At 50.9% G+C, this 16,777-nt stretch overlaps 1 protein-coding gene across 1 annotated transcript; it reads right to left on the minus strand.

The window, feature by feature from the left end:
- Positions 1-12,397: 12,397 nt before the first annotated feature.
- RNF186 (ring finger protein 186) lies at positions 12,398-14,387 on the minus strand. The gene has a single exon (XM_045475896.1). The coding sequence runs from the start codon at positions 14,109-14,111 to the stop codon at positions 13,449-13,451; it is 663 nt and encodes a 220-aa protein (XP_045331852.1). The 5' UTR covers positions 14,112-14,387; the 3' UTR covers positions 12,398-13,448.
- Between the last annotated feature and the right edge of the window lie 2,390 nt (positions 14,388-16,777).

Below are 16,777 nucleotides of genomic sequence, written 5' to 3' on the forward strand. Positions count from 1 at the left end.
AACTGAGGATCAGGTCCAGGCTGTGCGGAAGCTGTAGAGCTAATGAGTGCCGGAGCCAAAGCCAAAGCCAGAATTGCCACAAAGCTCTTTCTCCTGGTGAAGACAGCCCAATACCATCAATGGAAAAGGCACTGGAGAGGGTCAGAGACCAGCTTCCAGGGCAGATCCGTTGACTCATGCTCCTTGTGGAATGCTCTATGCTTCCAGCTCCTCATTGCCCCACTGGCCAGTAATCATTAAGAAGAGCCGCTCTACCTACCTACAGGGCTCTTGTGAGGGTCAAATGGGTCAATGGTGTGCACTCTTCAGGGGCTTAGGGGCTTATACATGATCATGAGGGTTTTGTGCAAGATGGAATAGTAATAACCATATGGAAGCGGACGCCAACAGAAAACCTTCAGGCAGCCCCCCCCTTTGCTCAACGTCTGGTGGCCCCTTCCAGCAAGATTGTGTGGAACGATGCTGGACCAGGCACCACTCCACACAGTGGTTTTGCCCGGTCTCTAATTTGCTTAGAGACCCTTTGTTGAACACTCTTGAACCTGGACACTGGATCCAGTTACAGCCATGCCCACTTAACCATTCTCACCCCAGCCACCCCCACGGAACAGCACACAGGACCTAACCCATAACCAAGGCTACAGGTAGGAAAGGTGGAGAAAAGATGTTTACCCCTCTGGCATAGGCTTTTGAAAGTGTCGAGGTTTGGTGTTGGACACTGAAGAATTTACTTTCCTCATCTGTAAACTGAGGATAATTATGGCCTCCACAATCTACAAGGATGGTTGTAAGATTCGATAAGAAAATAAAGGATTTTTTTAAATCGATATTTTATTTAAAATATCGATTTTAGGGGCACCTGGGTGGCTCAGTCGGTTAAGCATCCGACTTCAGGTCAGGTCACGATCTCGCGGTCCATGAGTTCGAGCCCCGCGTCGGGCTCTGGGCTGACAGCTCGGAGCCTGGAGCCTGCTTCTGATTCTGTGTCTCCCTCTCTCTCTGCCCCTCCCCCATTCATGCTCTGTTTCTCTCTGTCTCAAAAATAAATAAACTTAAAAAAAAAAGCTGCTGAGGATTCAACTCAGTTTAAAAAAATATAAAATAAGATATCGATTTTATTTATCGATAAGGATTCGATAAGAAAATAAAGGGAAAGTGCTTTGAACAGTAACACGCAAGACACGCTCAGAAAAAATAAGCCATTACTCTCGGTAAACATCGTTTCTACTAAGACGGACTCTATCAGCTCCTCCCAAAGGAATGTTTAGGAGGTTGTGCTGGAAGGAGACGCCTTCTCATACCCACTACCTACTTCGACCAGAATTTACTGAAAGTTGGTGAGGTTCTAGCCATTGCAGATACAGCCGAAGGATTTCCAGCAAAGACATGGCGTTTGCATTCTAGTTTATGGGGGAGAGGCGAGACGGACAGGAATAACAAATAGATAATCTGCCAGGGAGCGGTGTTATCAAGAAAAAGGGAAGCAGGGTGAAGGGCACTGACAGAGGGGATGCTATCACAGTGGTCAGGGAGGCTTGCTGAGGACATTGGAAGTGAGAGGAAGCCAGCAACTGCAAAGGTGTTCAAGGAGGAATGTGCTTGACACTTTCGAGGAAAAGGCCAGAGGAGAGAGCTGGGGGGGCGGAGCGCGGGGGAACAGACGAAAGTAGGGAGGCAGTGAGGGCCATATATCACCGTGAGCTTTGTAAAAAGCTGATGCTGGGGTCACCAGATTAGAGCAAATAGAAATACAGGACAACCCAGTTACATATGAATTTCAGGTACACAACAAGTAAATACTTTTTAGTGTGAGCATGTCCCACTGTTACCCAAACCATACTTCTATTAAAAAATTATTCAGGGGCTCCTGGGTGGCTCAGCCGGTTAGGCGTCTGACTCTTGATTTCAGCTCAGTTCATGATCTCACGGTTTGTGGGATTGAGCCCTCACCCCATGTCAGGCTCTGTGCTGACAGTGTGGAGCCTGCTTGGGATTCTCTTTCTCTCCTTCTCTCTCTGCCCCTGCCCTGCTGGTGCTTTCTCTCTCTCAAGAAAAATAAATTTAAAAAAATTCATGTGTATCTGAAATGTAACTGGGTATCCTATATTTTATCTGACAATTCTACTTGAGCCCGACCCCCAGAGATTCTGATTCTGTCGGTCTGGGGTCTGGTCAGGCATAGGCATTGTTCACAACCTCACTAGGTATTTCTGATGTGTGCTTAGCTTCAGAGACCACTGATATAGGGCCTTGCCTATGGATTTTATTCTGCATGAGATGGAGAATTGTAGAAGGTCCGGGGCAGTGATATGACACGATCCCACCTTTTAAAAGGATCCCACTGGCTCCTTGCAAGGACACGGGGGTAATCGTGGACACAGGCAACTGGTTAGGAAGCTATTGCTATAGCCAGGCTGGGGAAGGGGCTTATCTCTGTTGACTGCCCTCTATGGGCTAGGCACAATGAAAGCGCATAATGGAGGCATAGATTCCTGAGTCTAGTCCCAGACCTATTCTATTTAGAATTGTTCAAGGGTATGGAAGTCTGAGAATTTCTATTTTTAACAAGTTCCCCCTGATGATTTTGGTGATCAGTCAGGTTTGGAACAACCAAATGGTTGGGTTTCATTCTCCCCAAAATTGTAACCATGGATACTGTTTAGGGAACACTATCCTGTGGCTGATGCTACATGCTTTCCATACTTCTTTATATCATTCGATCCTGTGCAGTTGGTACCGTGATTAGCCCCATTTCGCAGAGGAAGGGACTGAAGCTCAGAGAGGTTAAATAACTTGGCCAGCGTCAACTCTCTGCAAAATGGCAGAGCCAGGATTCGACCCCAGACCCGACTGATTCTGCTATCCTGTCTTTTCAGAGGCTTAAATATCAATACAGGTTCAGAACTATTTAGATGACTTTCGGATCATGAATCCTCAGCAGGAGACGGCTCCTTCACTATGTCCAATAGATGTCTGTCCTTCCAGGATGTAGGTGGGACTGGCCTGGCATTGGTGTTTGTTGAATGGAACTGAAATATGGGGGTGATGTCACCGATGACAGTTACTCATCCCTTCCTGTAGAGTATGCTTATGATGCCCTTATGCTGAACTGGAGACTGAAGGACCCAGAAGAATGTTTATGGTCACTTCTTTCCTAACAACACTCAGAAATAAATAGGGCTCCCCTGGGGAGGAAATGGATCCACCATCAGAGGAGGCCCACTGTGGAGGGTGCTGCAGATGGTCTGTGGTTACCATGGATATTGTTATATTGATGAGCAATCCCTTGTTTGCATTTCCAAGGCATCTTTGACCCAGAGAATTAAACATCTTTTTGTTAAATTGGACCTTCAATTGGTGCAATGAATTGGAATTGGCTAAGCTAAGCAGCGGGAGGTTGGGGTCAAAGCCGCTTGGGTTAGTATTTTCCCCCATTGTTCCTGTGTGTTAGGTGATCATTTCACAGTCCTCTGTCTTATCTCTTATACAGAGGCTTGGGTGACGACCTCTGCCTGCTTCTTATCTAAGAATGCTTTGCACTCGCCCCTGGTCTGATATTTTCTAATGGATGAGACCCACATCATCAGTGGTATGTGAGGTAACTTTAGCTGGCACATGAACTTACATGAACTTCTTGGATCATACATGAAAAAGTTGTTCCCTTCAATCCTTATTCCACTGAAAACATAGTTTAATGCCATTGCATCTTTCTTTTTTTTGAGGTACAATTTAAAAACTTTTTTTAATGTTTTTTTATATTTGAGAGACAGAGAGAGACGAAGACACAGAATCCGAAGCAGGCTGCAGGCTCTGAGCTGTCAGCAAAGAGCCTAATGTGGGGCTCGAACCCACGAACCATGAGATCATGACCTGAGCTAAAGTTGGACGCTTAACTGACTGAGCCACCCAGGCGCCCCAAGGTACAATTTTTTTTTTTAATTTTTTTTTTCAATGTTTATTTATTTTTTGGGACAGAGAGAGACAGAGCATGAATGGGGGAGGGGCAGAGAGAGAGGGAGACACAGAATCGGAAACAGGCTCCAGGCTCTGAGCCATCAGCCCAGAGCCCGACGCGGGGCTCGAACTCACGGACCGCGAGATCGTGACCTGGCTGAAGTCGGACGCTTAACCGACTGCACCACCCAGGTGCCCCAAGGTACAATTTTTTTAATGTTTATTTTAATTTTGAGAGAGAGACAAAGCACGAACAGGGAAGGGGCAAAGAGAGAGGGAGACACAGAGTCCAAAGCAGGCTCCAGGCTCTGAGCTGTCAGTACAGAGCCCCACGTGGGGCTCGAACCCATGAGCCACGAGATCATGACCTGGGCCCCCACACAAAAGTGAGCTCAGACGCTGTATTTGCCTTTATGTATCTGGCTTATTTCACAACACAATGTCCTCCAGGTTCCTCCGTGTTGGAGGACCACAATGGAGGACTCCCTTCTTTTTTTTAGGGCTGAGCAATATTTCACCGTGCTCTTTTAGCATTTGCTAATTTTCCTTTTTAGCAAAGGGAGAATAGGTTTCAGCTCAGAGCCTTTGGCTCTCCAAAATACCAAGTTAGGATTTGATCTTTCTGGTATTTATTATTTCATAGCCTTTGTATTTTGGAATGGTCTCAGATTGATAGAAAGTTACAAAGATAGTACAGAATTCTGACCTAAGAACCACGTGTCCTCCCCCATTTCTCCAGTGTTAGCCTGACTCAGGGCTAGAACCCATGAACTGTGAGATCGTGACCCGAGCTGAAGTCAGATGTCCAACCGACTGAGCCACCCAGGCGCTCCTCATTTTTTAAGTTTTTAAGAATTACTTCCTATAATGCAAAAAGATTTTTTTTTTTTTTTTAATGTATGACAGTGACCTATTTCTTTTTAAAACATTAAGCACGGGGGCACCTGGGTGGCTCAGTCAGTTGAGCGTCCCACTTCGGCTCAGGTCACGATCTCATGGTTCATGAGTGTGAGCCCAGCATCAGGCTTTGTGAGGACAGCTCAGAGCCTGGAGGCTGTTTCAGAATCTGTATCTCCCTCTCTCTTTGCCTCTCCCCTGCGAGCACTCGGTCTCTAAATAAATAAATAAATAAATAAAATAATTAATTAAATAAAATAAAAAACATCTTAAACATTTAAAATCAAAAATGAAACATTAAGCACAGAAAAATGGGATTATTTTAAAAAAATAATAGTAAAAGGGGTATGCAGACATGGTAAAAAAAAAATTCTTAATTTCCTTCAAGTTGACTTCACCTGTAGGAAAATTGTCCCCATGGGCTGGCATGACGGTTACCAGCCAGATGGGCGGTCTTCCAGCCACGCCGGTTTCTCTCACTAGTCTTTAGGACGTACGTTACCCTTAGGATGGTAGGCCACTGCTATGACTATCAGACATTGACCAGCACAGTGGCCCACATCATGACATTGATGACTTATGGAGCATAAAATCCAGAGGGAGGTGGTTCCATAGTTGGTCTGGTAGCTCAGTGATGTCAGCAACGGCCTACACTTTTTCCACTTTTTCTCACCCTTGGCACGTTGGACCACTCTGTCCTGTGGTCCAAAGATGGCTCCCTCGGGGGCACTCATCCTTCAGTAGTTATGTTCAAAAGCAGAAAAGAGGAAAAAGGGAGCTCTCCTCATGGGCCTTTCCTCATGGGATTCTCCCCCACGATCAGGGTGGAAACGATTTCCCAGAAGCCCCCTCGTTAGGATCACATGTCTGTGTCACATGACCATCCCTGGCTGCCAGGGACTCTGGGAAAGGAAGGATCTGGCACGGAGACTGGCTCAGACCCCTGTAGATGGGAACAAGCCAGCCCTAACATTTGTGGGGCTCAGGGGGAAAACACAAAATGATAAATGAAACATGTCCAGCCCGACAGATAGACCTTCAGAACCACGCGGAAGATCAGGCGTGGATTTAGAATCCTTCAGCTCCTTGGGGTTCCGTGCCAGGAGGTGGCTCCTGGCTCACTGCCCATCCTCCATCTCCCCCATCCCATACCACATGAGGTCTCACACACAGGTGTGTGGACACTCCAGCTTACACATCTGAGCTCTGTCTGCCCCTCCCACAAACAACCGCCCTTGGCCACTCCTCAAACCTAGGTGACTGCACCCTTGGGAGAATGGGTCAGGGAAGAGACTGACTCCTATAGGCTGGAAGTGAGCTCGGGGCTGTTTGGACAGGGGATATCGGGGTACTAGGTATCCACAGTGTGGGCTTAGGTGGGCACAACTTCTTGGTTTTGTAATTCCTCTCTCCATTGGGATGGGCATGGCTGGAGGAGAGTCAGAGTGGGGCTCTCTGAAGGGTGGGGCACGGAGCAGAGACTGCTCTTGCCAGTATTGATTGGGCACCCTACTGCCCCCCCCCCCAAATCAGGTTTCTCTCAAGGCAGGAGGGACAATGGCTGTTGAGCAGGCAGCCCTCAGTGTCTGTCCCTGTGTAAATTCAGTGGTCTTAAGTCTTACTGACTCTCACCTTTCTAGGACCTAACCCAATGCCTCGTGTTTGGCAGGTGCTCAACAAATACTTTCTGAATGGTTGAGTGCATGGATGAATGAATGAATGAATGAATGAATGCTATTTGAAACTGTTCTTTATCCCCCTCACACAGGAATGGATGCTATTGAAAGCCAGAGTCTAGAAGGGAAGCCCTGAGGGAGTTTGTTCAGGGTCCAGGGCAGAGCAACAGCCCCGAACTCCTGACGTCTTGTCTGCTGTATGCCCCCTCCACACCATGCTCACCTCCAGCGGACACATCTTTGTCATGCGTGCGGCCACAGACTTCTCTCCGGGGTTTGTTGCCATTTCAGACTTTCTGGGCTGCTAGGAGCTCTGAGTGCTCCCACACCCAGCCCTCCATGCCCAGTATTGGACCTCTGCCACCTGGTGTATGGGACCCTCCCCACCATCATGGCCTCCTTCCTCCCGCTGACAAATCCCCAACTCAGACAGGTCTGCTCTCTGCCCCTGACTCTGTTGTGTACTAGCCAGCTTCCATGCTTGCCTCCCATTTCCTGCTGCCTGCGATACTCTCATTCAACCCATTTTTTTTTCTGGCTGTTCAAATCAAATCCTTGATTCAAGACCCAGTCAGTTCCCGTAGCCTTCCTGAGGCTTGCCTTGGCTGCCCCAACCCCCTTCCTCCTGTCTGCCCTAGGAACTCACCGATGCTGTGTTCTGCCCCAGACAGTCTTCCATTTAACACTCAACGGAGGTCACAGGCCTCACCAAGCACTGGCTTTTATGTTGGGGAAGGGATGAGGAGGTATTGGAATTCTCTGGGTAGCCAGCCTCCTTAAAGAGAGATATTCAAGGATATGACAGGGGTCGCGTGGACAGGCAGGATAGGATTGGCAGACAGCTAGGACTCACCAAGACTGGTGATCAGGGAAGTCAGGGCATGAGGCTTATCTTTTTGCCAGCCAGAGGCTACGTGGCCTCCCTCTTGTCTGCCTCTCTGTGACTTTCAACTTCATTAGTCACTTGCATCCAGCTTCCTACCTTTGACATGCACAGGGCTCCATATCAGCTCCTTAACTTTCACTGCACGTGACCTCGTAACTCAAGCACGTGCAAATGAGTCAGGGTTCCTTTGGTTACAAGAAAAAACAAACCAGTCAAAATGGTGTAAGCAAAGAAAGGGGATTTATTGACTCGTGTGACTATTGAAAACTCCAGAGGAAACTCAGGTTTCAGGCATGCCCGACCCAGGTACTCAAATAAAATGATTGGGAACTTCTCTCTATCAGGGAGAATGCTGGGCTCAGCTTCCCCCTGGGTTGGCTTTACCAGTAGAAAAATCTGTCCCGTAGGGGAGCCAAGACAGACACCAGAAAGTCCAGACAAACATTCTACCAGCTTAGCAAGTCTGGTGGAGAAAACACCCCCTCCAGGTAGTGCCAGTAAGATTCCTAGGGGGAGCTGTCACTGGCTCAGTCTTGAACCAAACCCTGTGGCCCGGGCTAATGATGCTTTGATTGGCAGGTTTGGGACACATACTCTCCCCCCAAATACAAATATGGTATTATTATCATCAGAAGCCACCTGGACAGAGATTAGGGGGGGAGGAGGCAAACCCCTCAAAGAGACCTCCCATCAAGGTGGAGGTTGACCTCTAATGAGCTGGAGTCGGGGGGGGGGATTGGGGTACACACCTGCTGCTCACACAGGTTCTCTACGGGGCCATCAGCTACTGTCTGTCTCCTCAGTGCCCCTCGTTCTTCTGCAAATAGCACCATTCTTTGAGGTCCTTCTCCTCTCTCAGTCACGAGATTCCATTGGGGCTGCCAGTCACAGCCCTGCTGGTCACGGAGGGCATGTGACCCAAGAGGACCAATCAGAGTCCTTCCTTGGGATTTGTCATCATTTACCGAAGGAAGACACTTTGTCTGTTTCTGGAGGTGAAGCTACGAAGACACCGGCAGGAGATGGTCAAGTTTCCAAGCTAGTGGAAAAAGCTGGTCGGAGAGAACAAAACCCAAGTGCAGAGAGAAAAGGAGACAGAGATGGGGAAGAGTAGTCTGAAGGAAGAAGGCCCAGGCCCTAATTTCATCGTTACCAACGCCCACCGGGAGACTGCCTTTGCCACCTTTTGGTTATGTGAGCGGTACATTCATCTTTTTGCCTAACTAGAGCGGTTCATGTTTGCGTAGTTGGCGTGTCCTCTGTGCCAATACACCATGCCAAGTGGTCTCTACAGGTGTTCTTGTTTGATGCTCGCTAGTCTGTGATTATTTCCCCTTTTTATAGATGCGGGAACTGAGGTTCAGAGAGTTTGAAATAAGGAACTCATTCATACAGCCGGTAAGTAGCCGAGTCGGGCCTCAAACCAGACAGACTGTCTACGGAGCAACCCATAAAGCTCTATATAATGCTGGGTGAGCCCTTTAACCCTGGGGCACACATCTCAGCGTGGGGTTAGTCCTGGAAACCAGTTTCACACTGAGTCGTTGCCCTCAAACCGCTTAGACTCCACAGCGTTGTTACATTGGGCTTAACTCATTTTTAAACTATGAAATATGCACAGAAAAGCACATACACGATGTAGGCACTGACACCCCGGGCTTTAGGTCTTTAACCTGTGAAACGGGGACAATAATTCAGTAATTGTAATATGATTGTTGCAAAGATTATTTAGGATATTTAGGAACCGTGGATGGCGAATCTAACGCCATCTCTAACGTAACAGGCACTTTTGGTGGGGGATCACTGGGCTTCTCCGAGCCTCCATTTGCCACCCATAAATGGGAGAGGTAGGATCTAGTCTTAGGAGTCGATCAGACCTGACTTGAACTGACGTTGTCAGTTCCGTGCCACAAGACTCTGGGCAAGCTGTTGGCTGAACTTGAAGTGGCCCCGGCTGAAGAGTACAGGGCCAGCCTCGGCCCAGGGCAGGTGCGGTATAGGTTCCAGAGGTTTCTGAATTCTTCAGAGACTTCTCTACTGACCCGGGAAATATTCCTCCCTTTTAAAAAGGTGATTTCAAGATATTCAGAGAAGAATACAAAGTGCATAAGAACAGCTCCGGGCAGATTCAGAAACTTGGATGTGATTTCTCTTTGAACGTGTTCTATGCTGTTCCTGCAGCCTGAGAAATTGCAGGCAGGTCCTTCATTCCTGGAAGTGCTTTCCTCTGCCACAAAGAATTCTTTGCTCTAGCAGAGGCTGAGAAACTTCCTCCAGGCATTTGAAAGGAGGTTCCCAACAATGAACACGGGCTGTCAGGTGAGATGAGCAAATGCCTATGGGTAAGGAGACGGGTGGATTCCCACAAGCCCCTGCCCCCAGCACCCACTAAGTCAGGAAGCTGTAACCACGTGGAGGAACCCCATCTCTCCTTAATTCTTCACCCTTCATGCACCCACATACCACGAACGCTCATGATATGCCTGGAACGTTCCATCAGATACAGCTAAGTGACTCAAAGTCCAAACTCTGGAGTTGGACTTCTGCGGTGCACTCTTGGCCCTACCACTGCCTCACTGTGTGATCTTGAGTAAGTTACTTAATCCCTCTGTGCCTCAGCATCCCCGTTGGTAATTTGGGGGTAATAACAGTACCTCTCGTACAGCATACGTGATGGCATATGCAATACGCTTTACGTGGTGCGTCCAAGTCACGTTAGCAATTATTTTGCTAATTGTTGTTGGACCCGCTGCTGATGCTGAGGCCGATAGCAGAAGAGGTGAATTCTAGTGCCCAGGCTTTAATAGACTTCCTTATCAATAAGATCGAATAACATAAGATGAGCCTGTTAGTGCCTTCTAGAACTCAACCCATATCTTTCTCCTTGTCTTCTCCCCCGCTTTTTAACTCCTTGTGATCCCCAGTGCCCAGCCATGGATGACTTCATTACTCACCCAGCAACCCTATGAGATATAGGTGAGGTGGCTTGTGAACGGTGATGCTAGAATCAAGCCAGGTATGTCTGATTCGAAGGCCACAGAGTAGGGAAATGGTCCAGTAAGGATGAAATTTGGCCTCTCCCTGCCATTCCTAATTCCCAAGCACAATTCCTAAGTGCAAAGGTCTCCACCAGACTGGCCCGTTCTGGACAATTCTCCTACTCTGGACCGGCTTCACCCCATTGTCAAGGCCAGCCCCCTGCCTGCTCTCATAGTGAACAGACCCCCCCGAAAGCCCACTCACCCACCAGGGTCACTGGTTGGTGATAAAAGCAGCCCGTTTGGACATGGGATTCTCATCCAGTAGCACTCCGAATCCTCATGGGGGCTCTGGGAGGTGTGTGGCATCCTTCTCCACTTTATAGGTGAGCAAAGTGAGGCTCAGAGAAGTCCTGTAACTTCTACTGGTCACACGCCAGGTCAGACTTAGCTTTGAGCCTAGGCCTGCCTCTCTGATTTCTTCCACATCCAGGCTTTTGCAGCCCTGCCTGTTTCCTCCGTTCTCTCCCCCGGCCCCGGGACAGCCTGCACCAATTTTGGCCTCTAGTGCTCTCCATGAAGATACTGCCAGGGGCCAGAAGGTGGTTGGGACCAGCTGGGCTTCAAAGTGGGTGGAGACAGCACTGTCAGGGCCTCTTTCCCTGGGGGTGGGTGGGTGGGGGGGTGGAGGGCACACTGGTTGGGGGCCATGTGTCCACACAGCTTCCTGCAGGGGAGGTTGGGGCTGGGTAGTAAAAGTCTCTCGGAAAGCCATTGCATTTTTATACTTCTGTGTTCTGTGTCTTTAGCATAGACATCGCATGACATAGCATGACATTTAGCATAGACGTAGAATGGGTTCTGGAATTCTCCGGCTTCTCTGTGCACCTGATCACTGGAGTTCAGAGGATCTTGAGATTAGTTCCCTGTTTTCCCTTGCAAGCCCACAGACAGCAACCACTTTTATGGTTGTTTCAGAACTGCACGCGAAGGAGGCAGCTTAATGGAGCAGAAAGAACGCTGCATTAATTCCTTGGGGAGCTCTGGAAGCAATTGGCTGTGCGACCTTAGGCAGATGAATTTACCTCTCTGGTCCTCAGTCTCGTTATTGGCAAAGCGATTTCTACCTCATAAGGTCGGGCTGAAGATTCATCTAGACGATGCATATGAAGCAGTTAGTGCAGCGCTTGGCGCATCATAAATACTCAATAAACATGCGCCTGCCATCATGATGGTAGAAATAGTGTTGCCATTAGCAACTGAGACCTCGGTGCAGGTTTTCTTCTTGGTGGAGGGTCTAAGAACTAGATGGAATGTGAGTGGAGGCAAGTGGGGAGAGAATGTTCTTTCCCTATCCTACTGGCAACCATCCCAAACTGCACCTGCCTGAGGCCAGCTCAGGAAATGTGGAACAGTTTTCATCATTTACTCATCCCGGGCAGACAGGGTGTTCTCCACTTGGCTTTGGGCTGAGTGTGTGGGCACACGCCTGTGTACACACACTCACACACGCTCTCAGCGTGAGGAGCAAATAAGGCCAATAGCACCGGTGTCCCAGAGTTGCCTTGGAAATACCTTTTTAAGAAAAAAAGGAAGGCACCCAGACTTCAAGAACAGCTAATTGCACACATACTTATATTTTGAGCCTTCTTTGTGTGAATTCGGGGGCGAGGTGACTCATGTCCACCGTTCGGGACCCAGTAGTGCTCTCAGCTCCTGGGCTTCAGGGGTCTTAAGAGTAATCCAGCCCAATTAGCGCATTTCAGGGAAAATGAAACTCAGGCCAAGGGCCTTGCTGGACAAGACATACCCATGGGGCCAGGATCAACCCTTTGTGCTCTGATGGCAGAGTGCTCTCGTTCCTCTCTGACAGAGGTACGGTCTCCAGGAATGAGCATCCGGCCAGAAACTGTCATCTTACCAGGAGGAAGGGGGCAGTAGGGAAGGACCATGCATTGTCCTCAGCGAGCCCCTCTGAGGTTTCAAGTCCGCTTCCCAATTACAAGGCCTTTGGAAGGAAACAAGGTATCATCTCCCGCCCTCCACTCACCGGCACCCCCAAGGGTCCCCTCTGGCTGAGACGTCTCCCTCCAGCAGAAGCCTCCTTTGTGTCCCAGAGCAGCCTTTCCGATAACCGGCACTGTCAGGGCGGGCGGGAAAGGTGGAGTTATTGTCAAGGACCGTTGCATTTATGGGGCATCTTATCTTTATGACAAAAACTCAGACAGGAATTGAAATGCAATAAACCGGGAAAGCAACACCCGTACAGAGTTGGTTCTGTAGCATGAGACCGTGCATCTGCTGGGCAGTGGGGTCTGCTGTTTGGGGGGTGGGCACCGTTAGTCCTTGTAACCCCGAGATTCTCTGTTAAGCCAGAGCCCAATGACCCGGGGCTGGGAAACCTGGTGGGGCTGCTGGGAGCAATTCCTGGATTCCCCTGCATCCTCTCCCCGCCTCCCCAACTCTGCCAACTAAACGTGGGACCCCCGGCCACCCCAGAACCGCTCCCGCACACAAATTCTCCCCCTCCATCCCTGGGGGCGATCACGGGGACACCGAAGCCACCGGGCCCTTTGTTGAGATGGATGGGCATGGGGTGGGCAGCCCAGGAGGACTTCCCGTGGGCTCCGACTTCCCACGAGGAAAAACGTGTGACGGCCACAAATCCGAACAAACTGCCCCAAACGCCAAAGACCAGACAAAGCGAGAAAATCAAACCAGGCACGTAAACTGCAAAAAAAGGGGGTCTTGGTTCTGTTTGTTTTTGCAATAACCTCATCAAGGCATCTGAAGGAAAACCAGGAGCATTAGCGTCCGAGGAACAGGAGGCCCCTTGTGGCCAAGTGGTATGGGCCTCCTCCCCCACCCCAAACAGACAGAAGTCTATCATCCAGGCACGTAGTTCCTGACCCAACCCAGCCCTCCGGCTTTGGCTTGCAAGTCCAGCTGGCATTTAATCCCCCGAGGGAACCAGCCTTAGTTCGTAGCCCCTGACCCCGTTCGCCGTGAGCCTGATGGGGCCCAAGAGTCCGCAGGCGCCGCCCGCCCGGAGCGCACTCAGGCGATGGAAGCGATCTCGCTGTGTTTCTGTTCTCTGCAGAAAAGCGCCCCGTGGGGAGGCCAGCAGCTGCCCCGGCTGCTCCGGTGACAGCAGAAGAGGGAGGGCATCAGCAGGGCCAAGGTGATAATGACGGCGAGCACCCACCGGAGGATGCCCGGGTAGAAGAAGGGCAGGATGAGGGCGACGAGCAAGGCCAGTAGGAGCAGGTGTGCCGCCAGGCGCCGGGCCGCCACGCGGTTAACACTTGCCACGTCCTGCCCTTCCTCTGCCACCCAGCCGGGGTGCCTGGCCGTCGAGGTGGCGGAATCCGCCAGTCCCTGAGGACAGAGCCGCACCTCCGGCCAGACCAGCCGCCCCGCCACGGCCTCCTGGTCACGCAGGCTGCAGATGAGGCCCCCAGGGACGGTGGTGGCCTGGCGGCACAGTGGGCAGGTGACGGACCAGGCGTCGTTCTGGATACACAGCAGGAGCTTCAGGCAGACGGCACAGAAGGGATGCTGGCAGGCCAGCAGCTTGGGTGGCCGGGCATAGCTGTAGGGCTCCCGGCACACCAGACACTCGAGGTCGCCATCCGTGGAGCCAAGATAAGCCCTAGCAGGGCCTGTGGCCTCCGTGGCGGTGGCTCCTGTGGAGACGCGCTGGGGCTCGGCGCAGGCCATTCTGGGCACGGAGTCAGCGGGACGTGGCAGCTGGGGGCCTCGGCATTGACCGGGGGGGCGGGGGGGCGGTCAGCCAGCGCCGCTAGGACCTGGCTGCCGTCTGACCTCAGGCTGGACGTCCCCTTGTCCTTCTCGGCAGGCGCCTGGTGACAGCAGCCGTCTGGCACCCCTCTCCCGGGGCTGCTCAGGTTGTGTCTCGTCTTACGTCTTCTCTCTAGTTATTATTATTTCTCTTCTTGAAACCTAGGGTTAATCAGTAACTTGTGGGTCTGGAGACTTTGAATTGCCAAAGGGGGCAGGGCCCACGCCGTGAATCAGGACTTTCCTGTTGAGGTCAGGAAACCTCAGATGCCGGAGGAGTACCGGCAACATGATGGCTTATGAGCCTTGAGACGCATTCGAATCCCCCCCATGCCCCCCGCCTCTGGAGACTTTAAAAATACAGATCTCCAGGCCCCAGATTCATCCGGCAGGTCAGGAGGGGAATCTAAGAATCTTCAGGCACCGTTAACAGGCGTCTCGTCATGATGCTGACGAAGGTGGACTGGGGAACCCACTTGGAGAAACACCACCGCAGCCGGGTTTCAGAGGGCACCCTCCAGCTGTCAGGATCAGTGGAAAACAGTTTGTGCCTTGTGCACATTTGCAAACAGGTGGCCTCTGAAGAAGAGAGAAGTGAAGGGAACAGAATTCTGAGTGGGTGGTGGGTGGTGGGGGGGCGGGGAGAAAGCCCAGGTCAACACAGAAAAACCAGAACCTGAGCAGCTCATGGGTATTTATTTATTTATTTATTTTTAAATATTTATTTGCATGTGTGTGTGAGAAAGAGCACAAGCTGGGGAGAGAGAGACGCAGAATCTGAAGCAGGCTCCAGGCTCCGAGCTGTCAGCACAGAGCCCGACGCGGGGCTTGAACTCACGAACCGCGAGATCACAACCTGAGCTGAAGTCAGACACTTTAATCGACTGAGCCACCCAGGTGCCCCCAGCTCATGGGGCTTTAGCACCTGCTGCTGGAGCCAGCTCCTTTTTAGTCACAGCGGCTGTGTTAACAGCTACGGATTCATGAGCATCAAACTCGTGGCCTGCTTTGTCGCCACACGACTGACGACAGGTGCCATGTGTTGCTAGACACGTGCATACCCAGTAGTTGTAAGAACAGCCGCCATTTATCTGGGATCACTTTGAGCCAAGCCGTCATCTGGGGGATCCTCCTGCACAATCTCCTGGCATCCTGGCACAGCCTGTGAGGGGGCCCACTGTGAGGCCTGGAAGCAAAGACGGGGTGTGGTCAGGGCAGGCCTGCTGGCAGCTTTCCAAGTGGACTCCCATGGGGCCAGGGCCTTGTGGAATCTAACAGTACCCAAGGTCGGTTTCCCAACGTCGCGGGTCCGGGAGCTCAATCTCGTCAGCTCGTGCAGAGGCCACTGGCCTCCGGGCAGCCGACTCCACCCACCGGGACGCCTGTGGGACCGACCGATGTGAGCCGCATGGCAGTTGAGAAAACATGATCCCACTACTTTGCCCTGAACATCAGAGGGCGAGGTGACACAATCCAGTCCTCAGAGAACTGCATCACGTTGGCCTCACCGACTCCAGAAGGACGCACTGACTGGTCCTTTACCGCTCATGGTACCTGTTGAGGTCCACACAGAGTCTAGCTCTTCGGATTCAGCTCTTTCCTCCACCCCAAGGGGCAGGCACTGCCTTCCTGCTTCACCCCATCCACCCCGCCCCCCCCCCCCCCCCCAAGGCCTCTCTGTCTCTGAAATCCAATCCTCCGAATCCCACTGTCATTCTGTATGGTTCCCATTCGGTGCAAGGGGGCAGGTGATGGGCTTCAGAGCAGACCGATCAGCATTTTCCACTCTGTTGGCTGCGGCAACTGCTTCAGACACGGGCGGGTGACCTAAACCAAGCCAATGCGATTCAACTCTGGCAATTCTGCTGAGAAGTTTCTCTTACCGCTGGGTTTCCAAGCCGAAGGATGGAACTTTGGGGCTGCTAGGACCACAGTGTGCAGAGAACCTGCCTCAGAGTAAGGCCAGCACAAGAGAAAGAGGAGCAGAGAGTCAGAAAGAGCCCTGATGACATAGTTGGAATGCCTGGATCCAGCCGTACCTGCGGCGAGCTCGATCTTTGGGTTTTTTCGTTATGTTGACATACAAAATCCACCCCGATTTGTATTCTTAAGCCAGCTCAAGTTGGATTCCTGTCCCTTGCATGAGAAAGGCTTCTGAGTAACACAGCAGAAGATGAAGAAAAGAAGCCTTTACTTGCTGCCTGACACAGGGTCAAGCATCGACAAGACAGTCAGCCTGTTCATGGCCAAAAGGGAACTAATGCTGCTAATGTGCTACGATGCCCAAAGGGACTCTGTGGTCTTTTTGATGCTTTCACTTGAATCGTACAATACTCCGTTCTATTTGCTAGACTAGCAGGGGTTGGGGACAAGAGGAGGAAAAATTTGTCGAGCTGCATTCATTTATAATGAGAAATAGAAAATCAGGTGGACAACACAGTGATGTCAGCTTGGCCAGAGCCCCGCTCTCTCTGCTAGCCAGCTCTGTGGAAAGCCAAATAATCAGGAAGTTAGCTGGATGAACTTGACATCAGACCAAGGAAAGCTATTTAGGGCTAGTGTCTAAAGAATAACCTTTTGATATT

Source organism: Leopardus geoffroyi, chromosome C1, assembly GCF_018350155.1.
Source record: "Leopardus geoffroyi isolate Oge1 chromosome C1, O.geoffroyi_Oge1_pat1.0, whole genome shotgun sequence".
Taxonomy (NCBI): domain Eukaryota; kingdom Metazoa; phylum Chordata; class Mammalia; order Carnivora; family Felidae; genus Leopardus; species Leopardus geoffroyi.